Consider the following 26,956-nt stretch of genomic DNA (forward strand, 5'->3'; position numbering starts at 1 on the left):
GGCTTCTGGGATCGATACACATGCTGCATGAGAAACTTTACGGAGTCAGAGGAGCTGCCCAATGTGGTCGTTATCGGCAGATCTAGATAAAATAACGACCGTTTCTTACGTTTATATATTAGCAAAGGTATATGCTAATATAACGCAAAGAAACAGCGGGTTCTATTGCATTGCTTAAGCTCCATGTGCAGTTTTACACCGAGGACACGGTCTAGGTTGTGGAATCGGATCTGTACCTGTAGGTGGTCAGAGTTTGGGTCAACCGATGAGGTCTGGTCCCAGTGTGACCCCTGACTGGAGACCCAGCTTTATTCTACTGAATTGGCTCAGTCTGGTACTTTGCATTGGAGCCATTTAAACATGCATATTAGATTTTAAACATTTCATCCCTTTTATTTACTCATTTCCTTGCTGGTAGTCTGCAGTAAGGAGTTTTCACATGATTATAAAAATAAGACATTCACATCCCCACCATCATTGTCCTGTTGCTCTACAGCTTTTATTCAAAAGAAACATAGCAGTAAATAAACTGAAGTTTGGTACTTATTCATGCATTTACAATCGTTCATTTACAGATCCTCCATAGAGGACAAGAGAATTTGAATTTGAAGAGCACTGTACAGCAGGCCGTGACCGATACAGAGACACAGGGTGCGGCGGCCGCTCCTTCACACCCTCAGACTCCCAGAGAGGCGGCTGCGCGATGATGCATCACATCAGACAAATGCATGACCGAGCTCAAACTAACAGATGTCCAACAAAACAAGCCAGCATTGAAATACACAGCTTTAACGAGGCCACGGGTTTTCAGCCTCTGTCCTGGAGAGGTTTCTGTAAATATCTGAAGACTCTGCTTGGTTATACTTTGTTTTTCACAGCATTAAGCAGCATTAACCCAAATGCTTCCCAAACAACTTCCCCCTCAACGTCCAGAGTCTGGTTTGTTAAAAAAAAAATATTCAGATTTGCTCAGATCCAACATTCTGCCTTTACTTTTGATCTGGCTCACTTTTCATCAATTGTCACAGCAGGATTACATTAAACAGTAACCGCTTCTGTCAGAAGATGAAAACGAACCAGTTCAAGAGCGAAAACAACCAGAAAACGAGATTCCAGATCCTTAATCCAGATTAAAGCTCCGAAAACACGGTCCCTTTGGATACAATGAACAACAAAACTGTTGTCCTCCAGGAACAGGACTGAAAACCCCTGATCTAAACAATTAAAAATGCTTAAGTAACCCACAATTAAACCCAAATTCCATGAGGCTTTAGTGGTAGCACAGTGGAGGTGAAACATTTCAAAAAGAACGGGGGAAAAAAACCCTTTAAAAACACACATAACTCTTTAATCCAATTTCTATTAAGACAGTTTTACAAAAACATTTCAGGAGTTTGTTACAAACAGCAGCCAGTGTTTTCTGATTTTATTGAACACATGCAAAAATGTTCCCAGACAGACATTATATATATATATATATATATATATATATATATATATAGATATAGATATATAGATAGATGGATATACACATACGTATAGATATATATCTATAATAAAAAAAAAATCAATTTACAGATATACGTACACACACACACACACCTTTCTGTAAAGATGCCAGATCGCTCTACAGGATCCCGTGATGGTTTTAAAAGTCAGTGCCTCGGGACTACAGCTTCCCGCAGGCCGAGACCACGATGCTCTTGCTCGGCTTGCCCGTCTTGGAGCCCAGCTCTGCCATGCGCCTCACCACGTCCATGCCATCTTTGACGAACCCGAAGCCGACGTGCTTGAAGTCCAGGTGCTCGGCCTTCTTCAGCGTGATGAAGAATTGGGAGTTGTTGGTGTCTCGGCCCCGGTTGGCCATGGACAGCAGGCCGGGCCCCGTGTGCCGCACGTCGAAGTTCTCGTCCTCAAACTTGTCTCCGTAGATGGACTTGCCTCCCGTCCCGTCCTGATTCGTGATATCTCCCCCCTGGACAGAGAGAGGGGGTGAATAGACAAGGATACACGACTCTGATATGCTGCCAAAGCTCACTATGGCCCGGCTACCCACTGTCACGCACACGCCGGCGGTCACGCACCTGGCACATGAAGTCCGGGACGATGCGGTGGAAGACGGAGTTGCGGAAGCTGAAGCCCTGCTCCCCGGTGCAGAGCGCACGGAAGTTCTCGGCCGTCTTGGGGACGATGTGGGCGAACAGCTCCATGGTGATCCTGCCCGTGGGCTGCCCGTCGATGGAGATGTCGAAGAACACTCGGGGGTTGCCCTCCCTGGAGAGCTCCTGCACTCGGGACAGCTGGGCACCATCCGTCTGGGTCAGGCCGGCCTGGCACTCCTCGAACTTCCTCTTGAAGGCCTCGGCCAGCTCGGCCGTCTTGAACCTGGCGGCCAGTTGCTCAATCCTGCCGTCTCCGTCTGAGGGCACCGCAAAGAGAGATTGAGAAATTGCACGGAGGAAGCCCCTAGAGAAAGTAATCCCGGCCAAAACCTCCGGCCGGCCCCTCACCTGCGTAGTCGGTGGCGGTCCACACCAGGGCGCTGGTGGACGTGTTCATGGGCTTCAGGTCCATGGCCGTGGAAATGACGTGGTTGGCGCAGACCTTTAGCACCTGCTCCCGCCGCATCAGCACCCGGTAGTACCTCTTCTGCGGGTGGAAGAGGATCTTGATGTCGCCCACGCCACGCTCCTTCCACTGGTTGGCGTCCCGGTCCCAGCGGTACAGCTTGGTCCGCTCCTTGAACAAGATCTCCTCGTCCTCCTCGCCCGACTTCACCTCCACCTGCGCGAGGAAGAGCACACATCACCCACAGTGTGGATTCATCAGGGTGGGCTATTCCCCTCTGACAAAGCCCCTCTTGGCATTCATTTTAATGGTCTTATCTGGAAAGGAAAAGGATTTAAAGCTGGCCAGTCAGCTGTGTGACCTTCAACAGTCAGCAGGCTTTTAATAGGCCTCTGTTCTGGTCACACAATAGGGCTCAGGACTGCGGGGGAAATCCCGGCCCGGATCAGCCACTCCTCGTGTGATTTATTTCTTCCCCCTTCCTGCAGCCCTGCTGCCCTGTCGAAGGAAGAGCGTACCTCTGGCAGAGACACGATGGGCTCAAACTGGATGTCCACATTGCCGGTGGCGTCCTCGTCCTCGCTGCCCTCCTCCTCTCCCTCGGGGCGGGGGGCTGCGGCGGGGCCCGTAAACACGGGCACACCCGCGTTGGCCCAGGAGAAGTTCGTATCTGAAAGGCCGGCAAACACAAGTGAGTTGCAGAAAGCCAGAGCCGGACTCGCACTTCAGACGCACACAAGGATTTCAAAACAAACCGCTGAAGACCCCAGATGAAGTTCAGAGGACAGTCGAGCCACACCCGAACGTACACACCTTCTTTACCGAATGCAAACTCGCCCGAGGTGCTGCTGGCCAGGTCTGCGAAGGAGAAGGCGGAGGCCGCAGCAAAGCCAAAGGACACAAGTGATTCTGCAGGAGGGAAAATGACATTGACAGTGCCACGCATTCTCACACACACATTCTTCCTCAAGCAAAAAGGACCCCAAACGTGCCTTGGCTGCCGGAGTCCGCCTCACTGCTCTTCTTTGTTGACAGGTCGATGGGCCGGCTCTCCAGGGCGCTGGGGCGCGGTGGGCTGGCTGGGGTCTCCGATTTGGGCTCAGCCCCTGTAGGGACAGTCTGGTCCCCCACCGCGGTCACATCAGTGCCGCTGCTGCCGGGGGGAGTGGTCGTCTCGGCACGGCTGCTCACCTCGGTCTCCTGTAACGACAGCGGCACTTTGAGAAAACGCACAACCCCAACGAGAGAGAGAGAGAGACGACGCACCAAAAGTGAATTAAATAACGGCAAGATCGATACAGCCAAGCTGGTGTACCCACCATGCTGACTCCTATTCTCCAGCTCTCCGAGGCTGTTTTTAGGCTCACCAATTATTTTATCCGTCATTTTACTTAAAAAATTGCTTAAAGGTCTCGTGCCATATGGCTACTAGTGAAAACAAATCCAATTCAAAAGGAAACACCAACATTCTATACGACGTCATTCTCTTCCTTTCGTAGTAACAATCACAACAAGTACTACAAAGCGGTTTTGAAGGTCAGAAATGCACACGTCCCTGCATTTAAACTGAGCACAGCATTAAGAGACTGTTATACCCGCTTTACCACGAGTGGCAGGATTAATTAGGCCAACACCACCAGACAGCAGCCTGCACACAACTCCCAAGGCAGCCAAATGTTTTCAAACCCCCGGCTGTGAGAAATGAGTCACGGATTCAAACAAGACTATTCATTATCTATTGCCTCCCTTCAGCAGAGGGAGAGGAAACCCAACGAGCGTCTCACCAGCGCCTGCTTCACTTTGCGCACTTCCGTCTCGAAGTCGTCCGCCCGTTCCTTGTCGCCCTCCGGGTCGCTGCCCGCCCCACAGAAGAAGGTGGCCGGCAGCTGGAGGCTCCTGGCCCTCTCCTCTTCCTCGGGGGTCGGCTTCTTCTCCCAGACAAAGACGCACTCCGGCTCTCCCTCCTGTGGTGGTGCTGCCGGGGACTGCGTGGCTGCGGGGCGACAACGCACGGTTAGTCAGAGCCCGGGGACTCTAAAGGCACAGGAAGGCCCCCCACGTTCTCCCCACTTTGCCCGGGAAGTACATACACGCTGCTGCCGGCCTCTCCAGCGTAGGGTCGGGATACAGCTTCCCATTCAGCTTCCTCACGGCTGTCTCAAAGTCCTCATCTGCGGAGGAGAACAGGTTCTTCAGTCAAATCAGAGGTAAAACTGAGGCAGCTCCTGGAGCAATGTCATTCCATTACAGAAATGCATGTATTGCGAGCTACTGATCTGATGCAAACAAAATACAAATCAAATTAAAAATAGCCGGAAATGCACTTCCTGTATTATTGTCATCCAGCGCCATGTGGCCGTCAAGATAGAGGGGCTATAAATTACTGGACTCCATCACACGGGGGGGAGAGGAGGACAAGAAACACCCTTTCGGTTGTGGTGAATATTTATGGACTTGGAAGCTTCTTTCAAAATAAGAGGTCAGTTACCCATCATGCACTGGGAGACATGGGAATGAAGACTTGTTGAGGCAATATGGAAAACAAATCGCTGTTTATCGATCTCTGAAAACTGGCAGAAGCACCAGGTTTTAGTTTCTGGGTTAATACTTTTGCAAATTTGACTTAAAAAGGAGTCGTTTCTCTTGAACACGTTTCTATAATGATGCTCTAATTAAAAGGCATGTAAACCTTACATTCGTGACTCAGAGTCCCACGTTTAAATATGCAAACACGCCCAATATAATAAAACGAATGGGCAGAGCGGGGGGCGCATCTCACCGTCGTCCTGGTCATCGCTGGTGTAGCCCGGCTCGTTCTGGTAGCAGAAGAAGGTGGGGGGCAGCTGCAGGCTCTGCGCCAGCCGCCTCTGCTCCTCGGTGGCCCGGCGCTCAAACACAACCTGGATCTCGTCCGGGTCCGTCCGCCCGAGGGCACGGCCATCCCCTGCAGATGCCAGTTGGTCGGCTATGGTGTCCTTCACGGTCGGGCCGGATGCCGCTGGATTTACAGACGGGCAGAGAAGCGCAGACGAAGACAGTGAGTACACAAAGAAACCCCCTGCCCCCACCCCAGTGCGCATCTCATTAAAAACACAGAAGTGTGAAGGAAACGATCCCCCTGAACAAGAATCACTGACACAGAGAAGCTGATACTGACTCGGGGGGAGAAGGGCCTTTCTATAAAATAGTCAACCATTAATGTCCATTTAAAGAATCTTGTCCGAAGTAACACATATGGTCAAATCAGTCAAGTCCCGTTATATATCCAAGCGATATCCTGGTGAAACAGTACGGAAACCACAGTTTGACACCTTCCAATGTTTTAGCAGCTCAACGTTTGGGGAGATCAGTTTATTTGTAAGTCACTGCACTGATGGCTATGGCAAGGAAACTGGATACATTAATTTGTTTTGAGGGAGGGGGGGTCATGAGAAAACTACTAAGCATAGTATGTAAATAAAATAAATAAAAGACACACACGTTCATCTTTGTACAGGCTATCATTCCGAGTCATTCTGAACATGGCCCTGTTGTATGAAGAGGAGAGGTCATCTCCCGGGTTAGTCCACACAGACAAACACATGCAAGGTCCAATAGAGAGTGGCATGCATCCCAAAGCGGTTTCACAGGGACCGAGGGGTGCGGGACAAACACGCTGCGATGACGGGCTACAACTGCACAACTGCAGTTCAGAGAAGACAATTGCTGCATTTCAGTAAGAAGCAGATGCCTCGACGCACTTCCATCATTTTTAAATCGAGGCCAGGAGCGTTGGGGGGGGGTTAATAAGCCCTGAGGGGACAGGGAGCGGCTACACAATTTAAACGTCTTAAGAGCACCAAGCAGCTGTCTGATGACTGGGGCCGGTCTTTACTTGTCATGAGGGGCCAAAGAGGGGACTGGAGTTGTATCCTGTGCTAAAAATGTGTCTGAACTTTGTGCCACTTACACACTATATCCCACAGAGATACTTGGATTCCTCAGATATCCGATTTCGGGAGCTCTGGCTGGGACGGAGTAGAACTGGTATGCACCTTGCTATGCTTACATGCTATATATAAACTTTCCTGGGAGCAGAACAGGGCTACAATTCTCCGTCTGCAAACTAAGCCCCAAACGGTGACCTCCCAAAACCGATCCAATGAAGAGAACACACTGTCCCAACACAACGGGCATGCGACAGGGTTAGGCTCTTGCACAGACGCTCGTGTGGTTTCCACGCCATACAGCCAGGTTATGCCGGCAGCGGTTGCCAGTGGGGGGTGTCAGCGCAGCGGGGGACGTGTCACAGTACCAAATACCTGGGGGGTCGAATTGGTTGGAGGAGGTGCTGGTCCAAAAAGCCATAGGGTTATCTTTGAAAAGTCTAAAATCCAACCCTAAAAAAATAATGGTAGTGGGGGTGAGACAGGAACTACATGAGCCGGGCGGTTTAGTAAATTGTGAGAACTTGGCCTTCCCTCCCGGAGCTCTTGCACTGCTATGCTTTTAGTTTTACTTCCTTAAAATTGTACATTATAGGGAAAATAAGTGAAAACTGCACTGAAATGCAACGACATTTCAAATTGACCGCCAAAGCAATAATGACAGCACCCCGAGTCTAAGCCTTGCCTCTCACTGAAATTTCAAGCGAGCCCTCAGCATTCAAAGACCCCCTTATCGGTCTAAAGAAACAGTGGCTTCTCCATGACCCAATATGCAGCCCACACACAGAGAGGCAGCCCTCTTATGAATGAGATGTGAACAGTCATATGTATCACAACTAATACTGAGCTGGAAGCTGTGTGGAGTTAATGGGATTGCTCCGCAACACTGAGACCATGATGAATACTCTCATTCCCAGTACAATTAGGGTCTGTGGGGGGTGGGGGTGATTACAGATGCACAAAAGAACAGGGGGAAAAATAAAACCAGAGACATTCATACAACCCTGCTTCCACTCGATACAGACTATTCTTCAATAAAACTACTGTGAAGGCGTTCCTCACCTTTCTCCGGTATCTTGAACGGGGAGGACGCTGCCGGAGTGACGGTCGGGGCCCGGCGGCTCGGACTGGCGGTCTTGCTGCTCTCTGGCGCCGCCGCGCTGGTGGGCGGTGGGCTGCCCCCTTGGTCTTTGGAGGTCGGCGGGAAGCTGAAGCCAAACAAGCCCTTGGTTGGCGCACTGAACGGCACCTCTTTAGTGAAGATGCTCTTCAGGGACGCCGTGCCGAAGACGAACTTGGGAGGCGAGACGAAGACCTTGGCCGGGTTCTCGGGGCTGTGGGGCGAGGCCGTGGAGACCGTGCTGCTGGGGGAGGGGTCGCCCTGAGGGGGCAGCTCGGTCCGCTCCCGGGTGGTCTCCTCCAGCACGGCCACGGCCGCCTTCCCACAGGGCGACTCGCGGGGGGTGTTGTCCCGCGACGACACAGGCGTCACCAGTGCCTCCTTCTCCTGGGCATTCTTGGCCTCGTCGAAGATCTCCTTGAAGGAGTTGGCCACCTCCTGCAGCTTGAAGCGCACGGCCAGCTGCTCCACCCGGCCCTCACCTTCCGTGAAGTCGAAGGCACTCCAGATCCAGGCCCGCTCCGCCCCCTTCATGGGCTCCAGCTTCATGTCGGCTGTTATCCAGTGGTTGGCGCAGAGCTTGAGCACCTGGTCCCTCCGCATGACCACACGCACCCGCTTGGTGTCGTAGTTCTGGAGGATCTTGAGGTCGCCGATGCCCCGCTCTTTCCACTGGTTCAGGTCTCTCTCGTAGCGGTAGAGCTTGGCCCGATGGCTGAACACCACCTGCTCGTTCTCCTCACCGGTGGAGATCTCCACCAGGTCCGGCAGGGGCACGACGGGCTCGAAGTACTGGCCGTCCCGCTCCTCCTCCTGGGTGGTCTCCGCCTCGTCGTCCGTCACCGAGCCCCGGCTCTGGTTCAGCTTGGTGGGAGACTTGCTGGGGCTGGGCTGGAAGCTGAAGTTAAAGCCGGTGGTGGATTCCCCAAAGCGGAACAGGTTTTTCCGCACAGGACTGCTGGCCAGGGGAGAGGCGTAGACCGAGGTGTCCACACTGTCGTCCAGGGCGTCCTCCCGCAGATCATAGTTGTCCCACTCCAGCGTGGGGCCGGTGCTCTCCGCGTGGGGTTTGATGATCAAGCCCGACGTGCTGCTGGAAGTCGGGGCGCTGACCTGGCCTTCGTCTTCCGTGATCTTCGCCTTGTCGTCCGTCAGGAACGACTTCAGGTCCTTCAGGCCGGATTTCATCTCCTCCGCCTTCTGGATGAGGTGGGCCGTCCGTCCGGTGTCGACCAGCTTGTGGGGGGTCTGTAAGGGGATGTCCAGGAGCAGCCGCTGGCACTCCTCGAACTTGTGCTTGAAGTCCGCCGCCAGCTCAGGGCTCTTGAACTTGGCTGCCAGCTGCTCCAGCTTGGCATCTCCCTCCGAGAAGTCATTGGCCAGCCACATCCAGGCCTTATCAGAGCCAGAGAGGGGCTTCAGGTTCATGGTGGTGGTGATCCAGTGGTTGGCGCAGACCTTCAGCACCTGCTCCCTCCTCATGAGCACCCTCAGGCGGCCGTTGGCCTGGTTTTTCAGGAGCTTGAGGTTCCCCACGCCCCTCTCCTTCCACTGGCTGGTCTCCGGGTCGAACCGGAACAGCTTGACCCGCTGGGAGTATAGCACCTCCTCATCCTCCTCACCGGTGATCAGGTCCACCTTCTCGGGCATCTGGACCACCGGCTCGAACTGAATGTCATCATTCTCCTCCGTTTTGTACATGTCCTCTTCCTCTGCGGAGGTGTCGGCCCTCTGGTCCAGCTGCTTGGACACAAACAGCTGCTCGCCGGCTCTGGTGAAGCCTTTAAAATTGGGGTCCTCCTTCCCAAAACTAAAGCCATTATCGCCGGTGCTTTTAGCCAGGTCGGCAAACGTGAAGGTGTTGGGTTTGCCGACAAAGAGGGGATTTTCCGCATCCTGGTCCGTCCCCAAGGGTTTGGTCGTGCCGCTTTCAATGCCCGTCGCCTTCTTGGTCTCCCGGTGTTGCTCTGCGATGTTCTTCAGAAACAGGGAGGCCGAGCCTGCCACGGGGGGAGCGCTTTGAGCCGGAACGGCTGGTGGTAATGGTTCCTGAGTGCCGAACTTGAATCCACCCGAAGACACGGGCATGGAGAAGGAAAACCCTCCAGCAGCTGGAGTTTTGTTGCTTGGCTGAAATGCCGGGGGCTCGAACGCAAAAGCACTGGCTTTGAATCCGGTCGGCAGTGGCTGATTGGTCTGACAAACGCCGAAACTAAACGAGGAGCCCGACGGCGCCGTGGTTGTGGTGCCCTTGTGGTTGGGGTTGGGCGTTTGGCAGGAAACACAAGCAGCAGAAGAGCCTAGATTCCTGACTAAGCACGTATCGCAATCCCATTCACCGTCTTTCTTTGCAAACTGTGATGCCAGCTCACTCTGCGGGGGCATCTTGCCCTTGTCACTTGGGATGCCAAACGTGAAAGCAGATGCTTTACAAGGGGCCTGGCAAGAGACGCACTTGGTGGCGGACCCGTCGTTCCTCACCAGGCACGAGTCGCAGTCCCACTGTCCCTCCTTTTTGATGAACTGCGCTCCGAACCCGGACTGGACAGGTTTCTTCTGGTCGGCCCCCGCTCCGATGTCAAATGCAGGCTGGGCAAAGACACCAGACAAACCCAAACCAGTTTTGGCGTTTGGATTAGAAGTACTGCAAGATACGCAGGCTGTGGCAGTAGCTTCGTTCCTCACCAAACACATGTCACAGTCCCACTGACCCTCCTTTTTCGAAAACAAGCCTGTGAAGCCGATCGGTGCTGAAGGGGCAATTTTCTCGCTGGGAATGCCAAAGGAGAATTTGGAAGCCGACACTGCAGCAGAGCCATCGGTTGTGGATTTATTAGATGGATTGGGAGTCTGACAGGACGCGCAATGGGCAGACGCAGCTTCATTCCTTATTAAACACGCATCACAGTCCCACTGGCCCTCCTTCTTCGAGAATTTGTCTCCGAATCCCACTGGTTTGGCAGAGGTGGTGCTTTTTTCACTGGGAATGCCGAAGGAGAACTTGGAAGCAGACGCTGCCGCAGAGCCATCGCTTGCAGGCTTACGAGACGGATTGGGGGTCTGACAGGACACGCACTGGGCAGACGCAGCCTCGTTTCTGATTAAGCAGGTCACGCAGTCCCACTGGCCCTCCTTCTTCAAGAATTTGTCTCCGAATCCCACTGGTTTGGCAGAGGTGGTGCTTCTCTCACCAGGAATGCCAAAGGGCAATCTGGAAGCAGAGCCATCGGTTGTGGATTTATTAGATGGATTGGGAGTCTGACAGGACGCGCACTGGGCAGACGCAGCTTCATTCCTTATTAAACACGCATCACAGTCCCACTGGCCCTCCTTCTTCGAGAATTTGTCTCCGAATCCCACTGGTTTGGCAGAGGTGGTGCTTTTTTCACTGGGAATGCCGAAGGAGAACTTGGAAGCAGACGCTGCCGCAGAGCCATCGCTTGCAGGCTTACGAGACGGATTGGGGGTCTGACAGGACACGCACTGGGCAGACGCAGCCTCGTTTCTGATGAAGCAGGTTTCACAGTCCCACTGCCCAGCCTTTTTCTCGAACTGGACACCAAAACCTGGCACAGAGGGTTTGGAACTGCCTGTTCCGCTTCCGAATTGAAAACTAGTGGGCATTTGGAGGGATGCAAACGGTGCACCAAATCCACCTTCTTTCGGTGCTTCCTTACCAAACCCAAAACTAAAGGCTGATGAAGTGGGTGCTTTACCAGTCTCCACAGCCGACTTGGCATTGGGATTGGGAGTTTGGCAGGCCACACACGCTGCGGCTGCTGCTTTGTTTCTCACGTAACAGGCATTGCAGTCCCAGTCCCCTTCTTTCTTCACAAACTGAGCGCCGAACCCAGCCGGCTGAGACACCGCCGATTTGGAAGACTCTCTCCCCGGCTGCTCGTCCTGCTTGAAGGGAGACTTGGGGACCACCCTCTGAGCCTCTTCGAACCTGGATTTGAAAAGTGCCGCCTCCTCTGCCGTCTTAAACCGGATGGCCAGCTGCTCCGGTTTGGGACACTCGTCGGCGTAGTCCATGGCGTGCCACACCCACGACTTGTCCGAGCCAGCGTTGGGCTTCAGAGCCATGTCCGCCGTGATGTAGTGGTTGGCGCAGATCTTGAGCACCTGCTCCCTCCGCATCAACAGCCGGACCTTGCCGGACGTCCGGTGCCTCAGGATCTTGATGCTGCCGATGCCACGCTCTTTCCACTCCTTCGCCTCTGTGTCGAAGCGGAACAGTTTGGCTCGGTTGCAGTACATCTCCTCCTCCTCCTCCTCCCCAGTCTTCACGTCCACCTTGTCTGGGAGCGGCACGATGGGCTCGAAGTGCGGCCCGTCCTCGTCCTCCTCCGCGTGCGCACTCTCACCGTCACTCTCGCCGCCCCTGTCCTCCTGCCGCTCCCCGGCCGGCGACCCAAACGCCGGCTTGCCGACCTCCGCGAAGCTGAACGGCTGCTCGGCCTTGCCAAACATGCCGGGCTTGTTCTGGATGGGCGCGGCCATCTCGCCGAGCGGAAACCCTGCCGAGCCCTTGCTGCCGAAACTGAAGATGCCGCCACTTTGCCGGGGGGTGTGTTCCTGAGCTGGGGGGCGCTGCCCAAGGCCCCCGTCCGTCCTGGGGGGCATGTCGGATGTCAGCAGCCCCAGCAGACTCTCTGTGTTGTTCTTGCCCTGAGAGGAGAAGGTGAAGTCTCCGTCGTTGGACTTGAAGTTGGAGTTGAACTTGAACGTGGACGGCGTGGACTGGGCTGCCACCCCCACCCCAAACCCAGACATCTTCGGACACTCCACGGGGATCTGCTGCCCATAGCCGATCTTCCCGTCGGCACCCTTGGGGGGCGGCACGGCGGCCGAGGGCTTGGTGAAATAGCCCGGCTCGGGCAGCGGCGGGTTGGTGCTGGGCGGGGGGACGGAGTGGTTGTAATACTCCTCGCTGTAGGGGGACAGCAGGCTGGTGGCCGGAGACTCGAAGCGTAGCGGGGCCCCGTACACCTCCTGGGGGTACATGCAGGCCGGCGTGGTCTGCAGGGGGGGCGTGTGTGTGGGCTGGGGGTACGCATACATGTGCTGCTGCGAGGTCAGCCTGTTCATCCCGTACACCGGAGCCTGCGACAGACAGAGACAAAGACGTTTTAAGCCCGTGCTCGGATCTCAGACCCTTCGATGTCCCACTCCATAGAACGGACGGCGCACCAGCGAGGTCGGGAGCCTACCTTGGTGGGCGTGACGTTGGCGGCCGTGCGGAGCAGATACTGCGAGTTGTAGGCCGGGGACTGGTTGTAGTAAGCCGAGGGGTTGGTGGTCGCCACTGAGGGAGGGGAACGAATACAAGTCATACAAACACGCACCGTGCAGATCACAGGGAAATATCAGCGACTCTACAGCACACAGCGTGCGTGTGCGTGGCAGCTTTGCCCGTGTCGGACTGGGGGGGAGCCTACCGGTCAGCGGAGCGCCATGGAAGTTCTGCGCGGGGGGGAAGGGCTCGGGGATGGAGTCTGTGGAGAAGCCCTCCCCGTAGAGCCGGTGATGGGGGGAGGCCGTGGAGCTGTTGTGCCTCAAGTCGTGGACTTCATTCTGAACTCAGACCAAGACAGGATACAGCGGTTAGCAAGAGGAAAGGGTTAATATCTTATGAATGCTATATCAAGCCGGGCTTATGTTGAATGTTTCGAGTTTTAATGAATGACAGGTTTCAATAAAACAATGTGCTTGAGGAAAAACGATGCTCCTGGATTTGTTAGTCAAATCTACATATCAAATCCCCCCTCCCTGCACAGCGGTTTGAAAAGCATCCTATTGCATGTGATAACCAGAACAAAACCAAGGCCACAGGGCTCGAGACAGAGATGATCCACCTCCCACCGGCACTCAGTCCGACAGGCTACTCTCTCTATAAAAACAGTTCTGCCGGTCTTTGCTTCAGCTCAGGTCCAGAACGGCCTCACTTTCACAACCAGGAACAACCGGAATTTAAAGACAATAATATAAACCACGTCACGCTTTCCGGAAAGGCCAAGCACCACATCCTCTCTCACCTTGAGCGCCTCCACTTGCTGGCACAGCATCTGCAGCAGGGACTTCTGGTCCTCGGCCCAGTGGGGGGGTGTCTTGGGAGAGAACTGAAACAAATAGCCCGTCAGAGCATGGGAAGGGTGAGTTCCTGCACACACACACCTCTCTAAATACTCAGACACAGAGAGACACACAGACTTCTGCTTTGGCCTGGATGCTAAGCCCACAGGTCAGACGAAGCCACAGCAGAGTGACTCAACACTGGGGAGGAAGCAGCACTCGGGCCGGGAACTCACCAGGTGCCTCTTGGAGGGGGAGGGCACGGCCTTGGTGGGCGAGGGGGTGGAGAACTTTATGTGAGAGATGGCTCCCACAGGCTCTGCCAGGCGGCCGGGGCTGGCGTTCACAGGCGGCCGGTCTTCTTCGTCCTCGTCCATGGCCTCCCCACAGTCGCCCAGCTGCTGGGTGACGTCGTTCAGCAGGTCCATCACCTCCTCCACAGAGACGGGCAGCTGAGCACAGGGACGACAGGGCAGGAGAGGAAAGTCAGGGTCTGCACCAACATGGAAGGCGAGACTCCACAGCACCACAAAACCACGAATATCAGGGCAGAGACGGGCGTCCCACCTTGTCGATCTCTGCCGCGTTCGCGTTGTAGATCTTGGACAGGTACTTCCTGAATCTCCGCAGGAGCATCGCGCACCTCTCCTGGGTCTCCTCGACGCCATTCCCCGCCTCCTCCGCCAACCGCTGAAAGATCTGCCCCAAGGAAAGCGCTGCTCAGTTAAAGCCATCCTGCCACAGAGACGACACAGCGGCCGTTAAACGTCACCCACTCACCCGCGCCAGATGCCAGTTCGACGAGACCGTGTCCATCGCCTCGAGGGCAGCGATGGCGTCTTCCGTCCTGCCCTCGATGTCAAACAGCATGGCGAACGCAATCTGCGCCTCTTCCTCGTAGGCTTTCACCTGGGTGGCCTGGAGAGATTCAAGACTGGTTTAACAGAGTCAAGACAAAACAAAGATGGGAAACAGGGCAGCAGTAAAATACTCATTTAAACCACACCAAAAGCGAAAAGAAAGCTTCACCTGGATGTCTTTGCTGTGGAAGTGCACGAACATGGGGTCCAGGGGCTCCGGGATGCTGCGCCGCCTCTTGATCCTCTCCAGCAGGGGCAGTGCCACCTTCCAGTAGTGCACACTGCGGCCGATGTACTCCTTCTGGTCGTAGTAGGAGTTGACTCCACCGCCCTGAACACAGCAGGCAGAGCCCATTAACACCAGCGCAGCGCCAGGGATCTGGGCTCACGTGGAACTTTACAATCAAAATGTTATGATTCACCACCACCACCTCTGACACTAATGCAGGAGAAGTCAGATGTCATTTACTTTGCGCTACTTGTACCACTTCGTATTATCGATTCAATCGGAGGAAAGGTATAGCCAAAAACAAAGAGAAGCCGGAGTCCTCCCCTCAGCGCGGCCGAGGTCTGAACGCACCGTCTCTCCGAGGTGCTGGGCCCAGTGGATGACCAGCGCCGGCTGCAGCCCGTGTTTCTCGCCCGCCCTCAGAGTGCTCATCCCATGCTGAACGATCATGCGCAGTTTTGCAGACGTTCCAGGTCTTAAAAAAAAAAAAAAGGAGATAAATAATCGCCGTTTGAAGATGCTGAAGCCAGCGGACAAGCAAGCGGGCTCGGCGATCTGAGCCTCCCTGAGCCATATCCGAACCTATCCAGATACGACCGGTTTCCCCGTGCTGCAGACTTCAGAGGGGATGTCCAACAGTATCCTGCTCTTGGCCGATCTCAAACATCACATAGCTCGAGTCTAGCACTACTCCGGGTGTGAAACCAGTCCTCGATGTTCCTACAGACTTCTAGGCGGATCCTGACACCTATTCATGGATTGCATTTTACTAAATCCTTCAACATCTCATCCTGGAACTAAAAACTTTGCAAAAGACACCCGAAACAAACTTCTGACTGTGTAACCCTAAAAGGTCAAGAGCTTCAGTGCCATTAACCCGAGCTCCACAGAAACCTGACACACACAGACGGACTAGACGGCGATGCTTACAGTGCTTTCTTGTGGATGAGACTGTAGACGGCGTCCCACCAGCCCCTCTGCCGCTCCGTGGACAGCAGCCTCATGATCTGCAGGGGCAGGCAGCGGGGCTCGTGCAGTTGGGAGCTGGACGGGATCTTGGACGCCTCCTGCAGGTAGGCGTGGCTGGTGAACACCACCCCACACAGGAACACCTGGGGGCACCGGGAGAGGCTCGGTTAAGAGTCGGGCTGGAGGAGGATAGAGGGGACAGGAGGAACGCTGAGAGAGACAGAGACATACCTCCAGGTCGAGGAGACAGATGGACTCCGGGGCGTTAGTGTCCAGTTTGGATGTCTCCAGCGTCAGGCGTGGGAAGAGCTGCTTCAGCCACCCCCTCAGGGCGGGCCGGCGGGCCAGGAGGGACCACTGCAGGCCCAGCCAGGCCAGGTGCTGCAGGTCCCCGCCGTGCAACCGGATCGAACCTGTGGAGAGACCGAGATGCCTCAGATCCACAGGACAGTGCGGGGCACATGCTCGCGGCCGGTCACTCAAACGCACAGACGAGAGACCAAGACCTCTGGGTCACTCGGCCCACAGCTCTCACCGGTGTCCCACTGCGCGATCTCCCCCGCGTCTGGGCTCTGGGTGCCAATGTTACGGATGTCATCATTGCCGATGAATGAGGGTCCGGCGGGGGCCTGGCTCCCGAACAACATCTCGAACAGGCTGCCCTGGCCGCTGCGGTTCCCAAACGCTTCCACCACCTCCTTCAGGTAGTCTTCTTGGCCGTGGCTCAGGTTGAAGAGCATGTGACCTGGGGGACACATTCCTTTACTCTGAGGACCTCCACACACACACACACACACACACATCTGGGCCCCTGAGCTTCACAGATTACCCAAGGCTAAAACAAAAACAAAAAAACACACGGCTCTCATGCTGGAAAACAAGGGCAGGGCCTCACCTGACTGGCTCTGACGGTCACAGGCCAACAACTCCACCAGCTGATGAGGAGCTTCGTCTCCCTTCATGGACTTCCCCTTCGGTCTGGGGACCTGGTAGGCGAGAAGGTAGCATAGGGTGGCCAGGTCCGCCACGGCCCGCCACGGCTGGTCCCGGTCCACAGCCATCTTCAGCAGCAGGACACCGGCATACAGGTAGACATGGCCCTTGAGCTCGATGTACATCTCCGACAGGTCGTCTGTGGCGTAGCCGTCCTGCTTCCTCGCAGACTGCATGGCTTGGTCAAAGCTACACAAACACCCAGATAAAACCGGTTATCTTTAGAGTTCACAAAGGGACAGAGACGGACAGATTGATGATGCGCCTACCTCTGCAGGGCCTCCACACACAGCGGCACGCGCTTCTCGGCCAGCGTGAGGCGCAGGACGTTGCAGTGGGCTAGCAGGAGCTCGCGCTGTAGTCTCCGCCAGTTCTTGTCGCTGGACGACATGGCGGTCTGGCTGATGTACTCCTGAGGGAACAAGCACAGAGCCACGGATCAGATGGATTCAGGACAGAGAGCAGCCCAGCTAGTGGAGACTCGAGTGGCTTTGAACGGTCCACCGACACAGGACACATTTGCTCGCCCTCATGGAAATGGATTATGAATTCCAAGTCGGTCAGTCCACGTTCAAGCTCAACAAAAAGCAGAAGATGCTCAACAGGACCAGCCGTGATTGGAAAGATGTCTGTGAATAATCGATTGCTCAAACATTATTTCAGAGCTCCCACAGGAGAACTGCATGGTAGCAATTAAGGTTCTCCTCCTGTACCATCAGTCCTTAATAAGTTTCCTCATCCATCCTTTATGGAGCAGCACACAAAATGCTTCATGCAACATGCCGATTCACAATCTGGAATGCACAATGACAGAACAATATCACACACTACTCCGCCCTCATCTGTGGGCAATGCTCAACTGAAAGGATTAGACACTGTAGACTAAACTTTCATATATCCAGAGTGCAAAACATCTCTGAAACAGGGAGAGGGTGGCCACACACACACACACACCTTGAGGGTCTGCACCACGGCAGAGTACCAGTCCAGGCTGTGCCGCAGGAGGCCCCTCTTCTCCGCGGAGATGCAGTGCTTGATGGCCTCGTCCAGGCGCCCGTCAGAGCGGTACAGCTGCACCAGCTTGACGTTGATGTGCGCGTCTCCGGGCCGGGCCTGCAGCTCCGACTGCAGCAGGTCGAACAGCTGGTTCCAGCCCTGCTGTCCCCTGGCGCTCAGCAGCTTCTCCTGAGAGAGGGGGAAACACAGTTTACCTTGTTTTAATATGATGTCATCTAAAAAAAAAAAACACTGGGACTACTGTAAGTCTTACTAATTTATTAGAATTTTTGAACATGCAACTGCAGATCATGTGAAAGCAAATTACATGATATACTTAGATTATCAAAAAGCTTTTGATAAGGTTCCACACCAAAGACTGATCCTCAGATTGGAAGCTGTAGGCATTCAGGGTAATGTAAGTAGATGGATTATGAACTGGTTAATGTATAGGAAACAGAGGGTGTCGATTAGAGGAGTCACTTCTAACTGGAGTGAGGTTGTTAGTGGAGTTCCACAGGGATCAGTACTAGGGCCTTTACTTTTTTCTAATCTATATTAATGATCTGGACTCTGGGATAGTTAGCAAACTTGTCAAATTTGCAGATGATACTAAAATAGGTGGCTCAGCAGATACAATCTCAGCAGCACAGGCTATTCAAAGGGACTTAGATAATATTCAGTTGTGGGCTGACACCTGGCAGATGAAATTCAATGTGGACAAGTGCAAGATATTACATGCAGGTAACAGAAATGTCCACTATAATTACACTATGGGAGGAATAGAACTAGATGAAGTAACGCATGAGAGAGACCTAGGAGTCTATGTGGACTCCTCACTTTCTCCATCCAAACAATGTGGGGAAGCAATAAAAAAGGCAAACACAATGTTAGGGTATATTGTCAAAAGTGTAGAATTGAGAACAAGGGCAGTGATGTTCAGACTGTACAATGCACTAGTTAGAGCTCATCTGGATACTGTGGACAGTTCTGGGCTCCACACTTCAAGAAAGATATCGCTGCTCTAGAGGCAGTTCAGAGGAGAGCAACCAGACTTATTCCAGGTCTGAAGGGAATGTCCTACTGAGAGACAGAGGAACTGAACCTTTTCACCCTGGAACAGAGGAGACTACGTGGGGACTTGATCCAAGTCTTCAAAATCATGAAAGGCATCGACCACATCAAACCAGAGGAGCTTTTCCAGATCAGCAGGGACACACGCACCCGGGGACACAAATGGAAATTGGGCTTCAAGGCATTCAAGACACTTCTTCACACAGAGAGGCGTCACAATCTGAACAAACTCCCCAGCGATGTGGCTGAAGAGACCATTTGGGAACATTCAAAAACAGACTGGATAGGATCCTTGGATCACTTAGTTATTCAATGGCCTCCTCTCGTTTGTAAACTCTCTTATGTTTTGATTCCACATTCATTTTAGCAACAGTGGGATTTCAACTATAATGTTTAACTTGCTTTGCACATCCCCCTTATATCATCGAACACAGACATCTACCGAGAAATACCTGCTGCTCCACTTTGTAAACACAGAGAAGTCAGCAGATCAGAGCTGAGGGAGTGACGCTGAAGATTATGCCAAATGACATCGCCCAATTTAACACAGAGACACTGACCGTATGCCATTTGTGTGCATCTAAAACTTATCCTAAAGGAAATAACCCAGATTCTCTTCCGTGTAGATTTAAATCAGAGAAAAGCCAACATGGAAACATCCAGCAGATGCTAACTGCAGTTTGCATATGGAAAATGAATGCAAAACAGTTTCAGACACCACCATCTGCACTGACCTTCAGATTGTAGACAGCCGGGCTCCCCGGGCACAGCTTGGCTGCCCTTTCCACCCAGAAGTCCGCCCTGCTGTCACGCTCATCTTTACTGCACAGCAGCTCCGCCAGCTTCAGGACCAGGTCTTTCTGGGCCGGGTTCAGGTCCACAGAGCGCTGCGCAACACAGGCCACAGGTGAGCTCTCAATCATAGCAGTTCATCATAAATCAGGCGGGACAGCAGGCCTCATGAAGATCACATGACAGTGACAATTTTCACCAAGTGTAAACCACAGCCAGAAACTCCATCTCTCCATCGGTACCAACCTTGTAGCACCCGACGGCCTTCTCGAGGTCTCCTTCCCGCTCATACAGCTGGCCCAGAAATTTGTGTGCTTTGGGATCCCTCTCCTGGACCGTTAAGTAGGCCGAGACGTGCCTAGTAAAACAGATACACGAGTGTTAAAAAAGCAGCTCCCCCAGAGATCGGCTAAGGGCTTGTACAGAGACACCTTCCGCTTACCTTTTAGCAAGATCGTACTCTTTTGCATCAAAGTATAGTTTAGCGAACAGGAACCCTTTTACTGGTTTCTGGAAGAAAAGGGAAAAGAAAATGCAACAATGAGGTTCCCTTACAGATTGGCGTCTGTATGGGAGGAAGAGACGGAGGTTAATGCAATCATGTGTATAAATGATTAACGAGAGTAAAGAGATGTTTCTCTTGAAGGAGACTGAGAAACTACTGAGAGCTAAAGTAGCCTCTCAGTCTCCTGCTGCCTCCCTGTCTCAAATTCAAAACTAGCTTTATTGGCATGACATGTTTATACAAGTATTGCCAAAGCATGAATGAAGCATATATGAAACATGTGAAATTACCTGTATCATACATGCAGGCATGATCTCTCCATATGATCTTAAACTAAATGGCAGAAGAGTAGGTGTACCCTGTTTGTAATAATACAAATAAAGTTCAGTAAAGTGCCACAGTGGACAAGGCCAGATACCAAAAAGATGACGAAACATGAACATTTGCTGTTTTTTCAAGTGGAATTACAGAAATCCATCAAACCGAGTTCTAAATATGGCCGGGGAAGAGATTCAATCAGTTAATTACCGTTAATGAGTTAATTGACTGTCAGTGTAAGTGGATCACTGGAGACTACGAAGCATCTCAGTACCCATGACTCGAGTCGGCTGCTGGGAAGCACTATTTATATCCACCACACAGGGGCAAAATAACAACTTTGCAGAGACATTGAAGAGGAAGTTCATCCCCGGCTCCCTCACTTCTCAAACACACAGCAGCAGCGCCGTACGTCACTGCGTCACCAAAAACAAAACTTAAGTTCATATTTTAAATTAAATGAAACCAACACGCCTTGGTTTAATAAGGTACGTCATCCACACTGAGCAGGATCACCACAAAATACTATAAAAATAAGCCACACTTCCCTGCAGTAGTGTATTCAAGAGGTGATCTACTCAAAGCTTTCTGAATGTGTGGACGTCTCTGATCTGCCCGGGGACAGAGTCAACACTCGGGCCTGCGCGTTTACAACCGACCGGGACCTGCAAACGACACCCAAAAGCGCCTGTACTTCACCGTAACACAGGTGCCGGTGCAGCTCTGTGCGAAAGCCCCGAGTTGCCCTCCTCCCACCGGGCGTGTGACCTGTCAGACGCCCCTCTAGGGCACCGCGGCCTGCTCTCCCAGGCGCCACCGGGGCACCGGCAACCCAGCGCGGCCGGGCGCCACTCACCTCTTTCAGGGACGGGGAAGAACTCTGCACCGAGGAGATGTACCGGTCCACGTCGGCCTTGCTGCGCCGCATGGTGCTCTCTCGCCGCTCCGGGTGGGTGAGGCGGTATGGACGCTGGGTTGGCCGAGAAAGAAAACAAAATAAGACACTATTGCGCCAGCTTCTCCAGTGGGGAAAGTGGCCACTGCGCAGACTCGCTCAAATGCGCTAAAGCCCGCCCGCCGCCGCCGTCATGTGACCTGCCATCGCGGAGCGCTGATTGGTCGAGGCGGTAACCGGAAGGAGAAGAGGTGGTTTCCGGTGATTGGCCAATGCGATTTGAATAGCGGTGCGCTGGCGCTGCCGGGCAGAGGCGTGACTATGGGCCTGAGAGCCGTGACGCACGCCGGCGCAGATCACATGTGCTCCCGACTGGGTTTTAGCACCAGATTGAATCAGTTTAACATGTAACATAAGTCTGAATACTATAGCATGTGCTTCAAACATTGTATACACCCTGAAAAGTACAAGTTTTAACTGTAAAAACTGACTGTAAAATCAGTTCATTCGCTTTTTTGATAGACTAGTGGACAGTTAAGTATTTGTATCAAGGGAATATCCGTGCACTTGAGCCCTGTTAGATATGCACAGGCTTTAATGCACCACGAAGATGGACAGTGGCATTGAGACCTTTATGAACAACAACAAAAACAACATATTTCTAAATTGGACTAATGCTTTTGTTCTCCTCCACCCCATTAAGATGAATTGCTATCTTACATTATTCATCATGAGTCTAGGTGTTGTGGCATTGACCTGGCATCTGATTGTGCAGCTGTCCACTTCAATGTCACGCCTTGAAATTCCTCACAACACACGCTGAAATGAAGCCTGACGCAATTTTCAACATTTGAAGTTCGATGATGGGTAGTGGACAAAATATATTATCAGATAATTAACAAAACCACACAAACAAAATACCCAGATATAATAAATGAATCAGTGTATTTGTAATATGATACTAGAAATCTTATAACAGTCACATTTCTGGATTTGCATGTGTGTTTTGGGCTTTTCTAATGGCCCCTGGACACAAGCTGAAAAGCAGACTGTAGGTAAAGATTTGGCCCCTGGACATAGAAGCTGAAAAGCTGACTATGGGTACAGATTTGGCCCTTGGACACAGAAGCTGAAAAGCTGACCGGTGCCGACCCTAACCAGGGGAGATGCTGAGGTTCTGTTGATCTGTGAACAATCCTGGTATTTGTCTGTTGCTACAGGAGGGCACATTGCAGGAAATACTTACTGGTTCTGCCCAGGTATCGCTCAGATGATCAGTTGGCCCAATCCATGTCTCTTGAATATTACTTACAAATGATTATTCATTATCCAGGGGCCTGAAGAATCGGTGTGACAATACAGGGCATGCATCATGGAGGGTAAGGCAATTGTGCTTTGTTATGAAAACTCAAGGGCACTGAACCAAAAAAAAAAACACCACCACCACCCCTGGGCACCACGGGGCTACTTATCCCAGCAGGGAAAAAAGATGGAGCCGGTAATGTTGACATTCCCACTCAATTAAACACAAACAGAAAGCATCACTCCCCCCACTCCCCTCTATTCACCACGAGTACAGATTAAAAAACATTGTTTTTGCAAATGATGATGATCAAACATTCAGATAATGAGCCATTTTCTTGCAAAATGAAATTAAAAACTGAACTGTGATGGAATGGGCCGAATGATGCTGAGCGTGTTTGTGAAGAGGCTGTCAAATTGGGGATGTAGATAAGACACCAGTGGAAATGATGGGGGGTGAGTTTTTTGGCAGTGCAACAGACGTCTTGGGCAGCAAAGGCAACCGTTATTGGTGGTGTGAGTTATTTCATGCCCTTCAAACGTTCGCAGCCCTGCCTAGTCCCACATTGTCTTCTGTACAGATTAGCATAAGCTAGAATTGATCCAGTCATCATTTTCTTCCATTGGACTGCTGCCCAGTCTCAGTGCTTCTGTTTGTTCTCTGTATCCTGGGGCCAGCGGGCCCTGGCCTCAATACAGCGTGTGTGTGTGTGTACTAATAGTCGTGGAGAATCTCATGACTCACGGCCCACTGAAAGTCAGAGGTTTTTCATTAGTCATGTCCTTTAATGCAGTTCTCCAGCAGCAAATCCGCCTGTGCGCCGGATCCCGGGGACCCACGATTGAGCATCTTCCTCAATTGGTATTGAATTCAAGCAACAAGAGGCAGACAATATATAGATTTTATTTAATACTTGAATTGCACAACACACACTACAACAACTCAAGACAGTGAGCAGTGTCGAGTACACAAACAATTGCAAGACAGCGGAACAGCTTTCAAACACAAAACATGTTACGTGACATCATCTGCGCTGAGAACATGCATACAGTTCAGTAACAATGAATCCATTCTGCAATAGTCCTGCATTCAGGGAAAGGACTGATATTGCCCACTATCATTAGTATTTTATTATAATGTCGATGCGTGTCATTGTGTCACACATTCACACCTATTTGAATTAGTGTCGGCGGCAGCTGGCAGTGAAAATAAACCACGAGCAAATGATTAGACTATAACAAATGAGTGAGACATCAATAAGACACAAGTTTGTACTGTTTTGCATAATACGCTGACATTTTTCATCCTGGCACTGGGATGTGTGTACCTGTACTCAATCTACACAACAGGCAGTTTAAATACTGTCAGCTCCCGAAATCATTCAACTAAACTGGTGATTGTCACTGTGTATTTCTTTTTTGGCTCTTCTTGTCTTCATCATTATCCTACGTCCCCTGATGTTTACCCAGACTACGAACTCTCTTAATGGGTAATTCTCTTGATGTTTTCTACAGAAACACACTTATGATTATAATTAAGTGTAGCTTTAGTCCATGACAGGTAAACCATACTTGATGTTGGCTATTTAAAAAGAAAAAAAGGCTTAAAATCCTGAGAATTTGTATTTGACATTTTGTATGATTTGAATGTCTCCACCTCCAGATGCTTTCCTGCTCTGACATGCAGAAGTAGATTCCCAGCACAGCTGGAGGTGAAGACGTCTCTACATCAATGGGGGTTTAACGGTTTGGATTCATTACTAAGGCAGTTTCTGTCGAATGCTAAAGTACAAATATAACTTTGACCACCAAAACACAGGCTGCCGAAACACAGCAGGCCGCGCTCACACAGTATTGCTAATAGCCACTAGGCAATAGATATAAAACTGATAAGGCACAAGAAACAAAGAGGGTATAAACAGATATAAAACCATGCAGGAAAAATAGCAGTTTATAAAGATATAGATAGAAACAGTCTACTTTAAGAGGCACTAATAGATAATGTGTCATATTTAGAGGACAGACGTCCAGTCCATTATTTTTCTTTGGGTGTTACAAATCTCTGCGATACACACACACTCTCTCACTCTCTATCTCACTCTCACACACACACTCTCTCACACACACACACACACACACACTCGCTCTCACACTCTCTCTCTCACTCTCACACACACACACACACACTCGCTCTCACACTCTCTCTCTCTCGCTCACACACACACACACACTCTCTCACACACACTCACACACACACTCACACACACTCGCTCTCACACACTCTCTCTCTCTCGCTCTCACACACACTCACACACACTCGCTCTCACACACTCTCTCTCTCTCGCTCTCACACACACACACACACACTCGCTCTCACACACTCTCTCTCTCTCGCTCTCACACACACACACTTACTCTAGCTCTCACTCTCTGTCACACACACACACACACTCTCTCGCTCTCACACACACACACACACACACACTCTCTCTCTCTCGCTCTCACACACACACACACACACTCGCTCTCACACACTCTCTCTCTCTCGCTCTCACACACACACACTTACTCTAGCTCTCACTCTCTGTCACACACACACACACACTCTCTCGCTCTCACACACACACACACACACACACTCTCTCTCTCGCTCTCTCACACACACACACACACACTCTCTCGCTCTCTCACACACACACACTTACTCTAGCTCTCACTCTCTGTCACACACACACACACACTCTCTCACTCTCTATCTCACTCTCACACACACACTCTCTCACACACACACACACACATGCTCTCACACTCTCTCTCTCTCACTCTCACACACACACACACACACTCGCTCTCACACTCTCTCTCTCTCGCTCTCACACACACACACACACTCTCTCACACACACTCACACACACACTCACACACACTCGCTCTCACACACTCTCTCTCTCTCGCTCTCACACACACTCGCTCTCACACACTCTCTCTCTCTCGCTCTCACACACACACACACACACTCGCTCTCACACACTCTCTCTCTCTCGCTCTCACACACACACACTTACTCTAGCTCTCACTCTCTCACACACACACACACACACTCTCTCGCTCTCACACACACACACACACACACACTCTCTCTCTCGCTCTCTCACACACACACACACACACTCTCTCGCTCTCTCACACACACACACACTCTAGCTCTCACTCTCTGTCACACACACACACACTCTCTCTCGCTCTCACACACACACACACACACACACAAACTCGACAGTGAGGTACAAGTGAACCCCCTTTGTGTTTTCCCTTGACTCTATATGTTGCATTAGTTTCTCACAGTCCGTAGCCGGTTATGTATGCAAGCGCTACAGATTAAAAACAACACTCACAATTGGCATCTCTTTTGATGCCTCACTGGATGCATTACTTGTATGCAACAAAATATATATATATATATATATATATATATATAAAAAAAAAACAGGCAAACATAAATGTATATCGGGCGTTTTAGTTTTTTCTTCTTTTCAGATTACATAAGATAAATGTTTTTGCACCAAGTTGGGGTGAAATAGTAAGGCCCCTAGTGTAGACAGGACTACGTGTAATCTGCCCGGCTGAAAAATGTATGACCTTATTTTAAATGTGTTCTTTATTTCATTCCTCTCCCTCCCACACACAAAAAACTGACAGACAATCCGTGCTTCTTTGACGTGTGATCTGAAGAGGACTGTGCGCCAATGCGAACCTCCAGCTCGAGGCCGGTGGTCTCCGACTGGACGGTCAGCGCAGCGCTGGAGGGGCTTTACTTCCTGCCCAGGGTCTCCGCCAGTTTCTTCAGCCTCTTCTTCAGCTCCAGGGGGAACTTCTCGTAGCACTTCTTGCACACCGGCTTCATGTCAAACTCCACAAACTTGTTCCTGCGCACAAACAGAGACACGGTGAGCGGCCCATCCTTACACCACCACCTCCGCAGAGACACTGGAGCGCCTCGCAGCGACGCACTCACACACAAGCCGGCACACGGCACAAACTGGGCAGCACAATGGGGAGGAGGACAGATAATAATGGAGATAAGGGGATGGTGGCGGTCTGGGTGGGCTGCCGGCTTATACGGAGTATAAACCCCCTGCACCTCCACAAGCTCATGCATGACAGGATCCTCACTGCCCCCCCGCCCCTCTGTCACATCTCCACATGGACTCTGGACATTGACAAGCAGCGTGAAAGACGTCAAGAGCTCTCATACTCGATCGCAATGGGTCTGAGGATTTCTTTAATCTGCAACACACCTGGAGGCGTCACGGTTTAAACCCTCTCTCAGGTGT

At 51.8% G+C, this 26,956-nt stretch overlaps 2 protein-coding genes across 8 annotated transcripts in view; both read right to left on the minus strand.

Annotated features, from left to right (window-relative positions):
* Positions 1-474: 474 nt before the first annotated feature.
* Positions 475-21,505, minus strand: ranbp2 (RAN binding protein 2). The gene is made up of 28 exons (XM_066705990.1): positions 21,282-21,505; positions 20,045-20,112; positions 19,849-19,960; positions 19,545-19,697; positions 17,695-17,925; positions 17,010-17,152; positions 16,643-16,929; positions 16,283-16,492; positions 15,979-16,160; positions 15,709-15,890; positions 15,130-15,253; positions 14,719-14,880; positions 14,470-14,607; positions 14,257-14,388; positions 13,926-14,141; positions 13,653-13,736; positions 13,056-13,191; positions 12,828-12,922; positions 7,557-12,720; positions 5,348-5,566; positions 4,659-4,739; positions 4,353-4,561; positions 3,561-3,768; positions 3,382-3,477; positions 3,087-3,238; positions 2,511-2,784; positions 2,085-2,419; positions 475-1,975 (listed from the first exon to the last, which is right to left on the minus strand). Exons 1-28 carry the CDS (start codon positions 21,351-21,353, stop codon positions 1,670-1,672), a joined length of 9,771 nt encoding a protein of 3,256 aa, XP_066562087.1. The 5' UTR covers positions 21,354-21,505; the 3' UTR covers positions 475-1,669.
* Positions 21,506-23,510: 2,005 nt separating this feature from the next.
* LOC136750861 (LIM and senescent cell antigen-like-containing domain protein 1) overlaps positions 23,511-26,956 on the minus strand; it is a 37,274-nt gene continuing 33,828 nt past the window's right edge. For 4 of the 7 annotated variants that reach the window (XM_066705996.1, XM_066705998.1, XM_066705994.1 and 1 more), the window contains exon 11: positions 26,442-26,548. Coding sequence is in view for 3 of the 7 variants with exons in the window: in XM_066705995.1 (XP_066562092.1) it covers positions 26,434-26,548 (115 nt within the window). In the remaining 4 variants the exon portion in view is untranslated. Of the gene's footprint in view, positions 26,549-26,956 lie in introns of all 7 variants that reach the window. The other 3 variants (XM_066705995.1, XM_066705993.1, XM_066705992.1) reach the window with 2 other exon arrangements.

Source organism: Amia ocellicauda, chromosome 6, assembly GCF_036373705.1.
Source record: "Amia ocellicauda isolate fAmiCal2 chromosome 6, fAmiCal2.hap1, whole genome shotgun sequence".
Classification (NCBI taxonomy): Eukaryota; Metazoa; Chordata; class Actinopteri; order Amiiformes; family Amiidae; genus Amia; species Amia ocellicauda.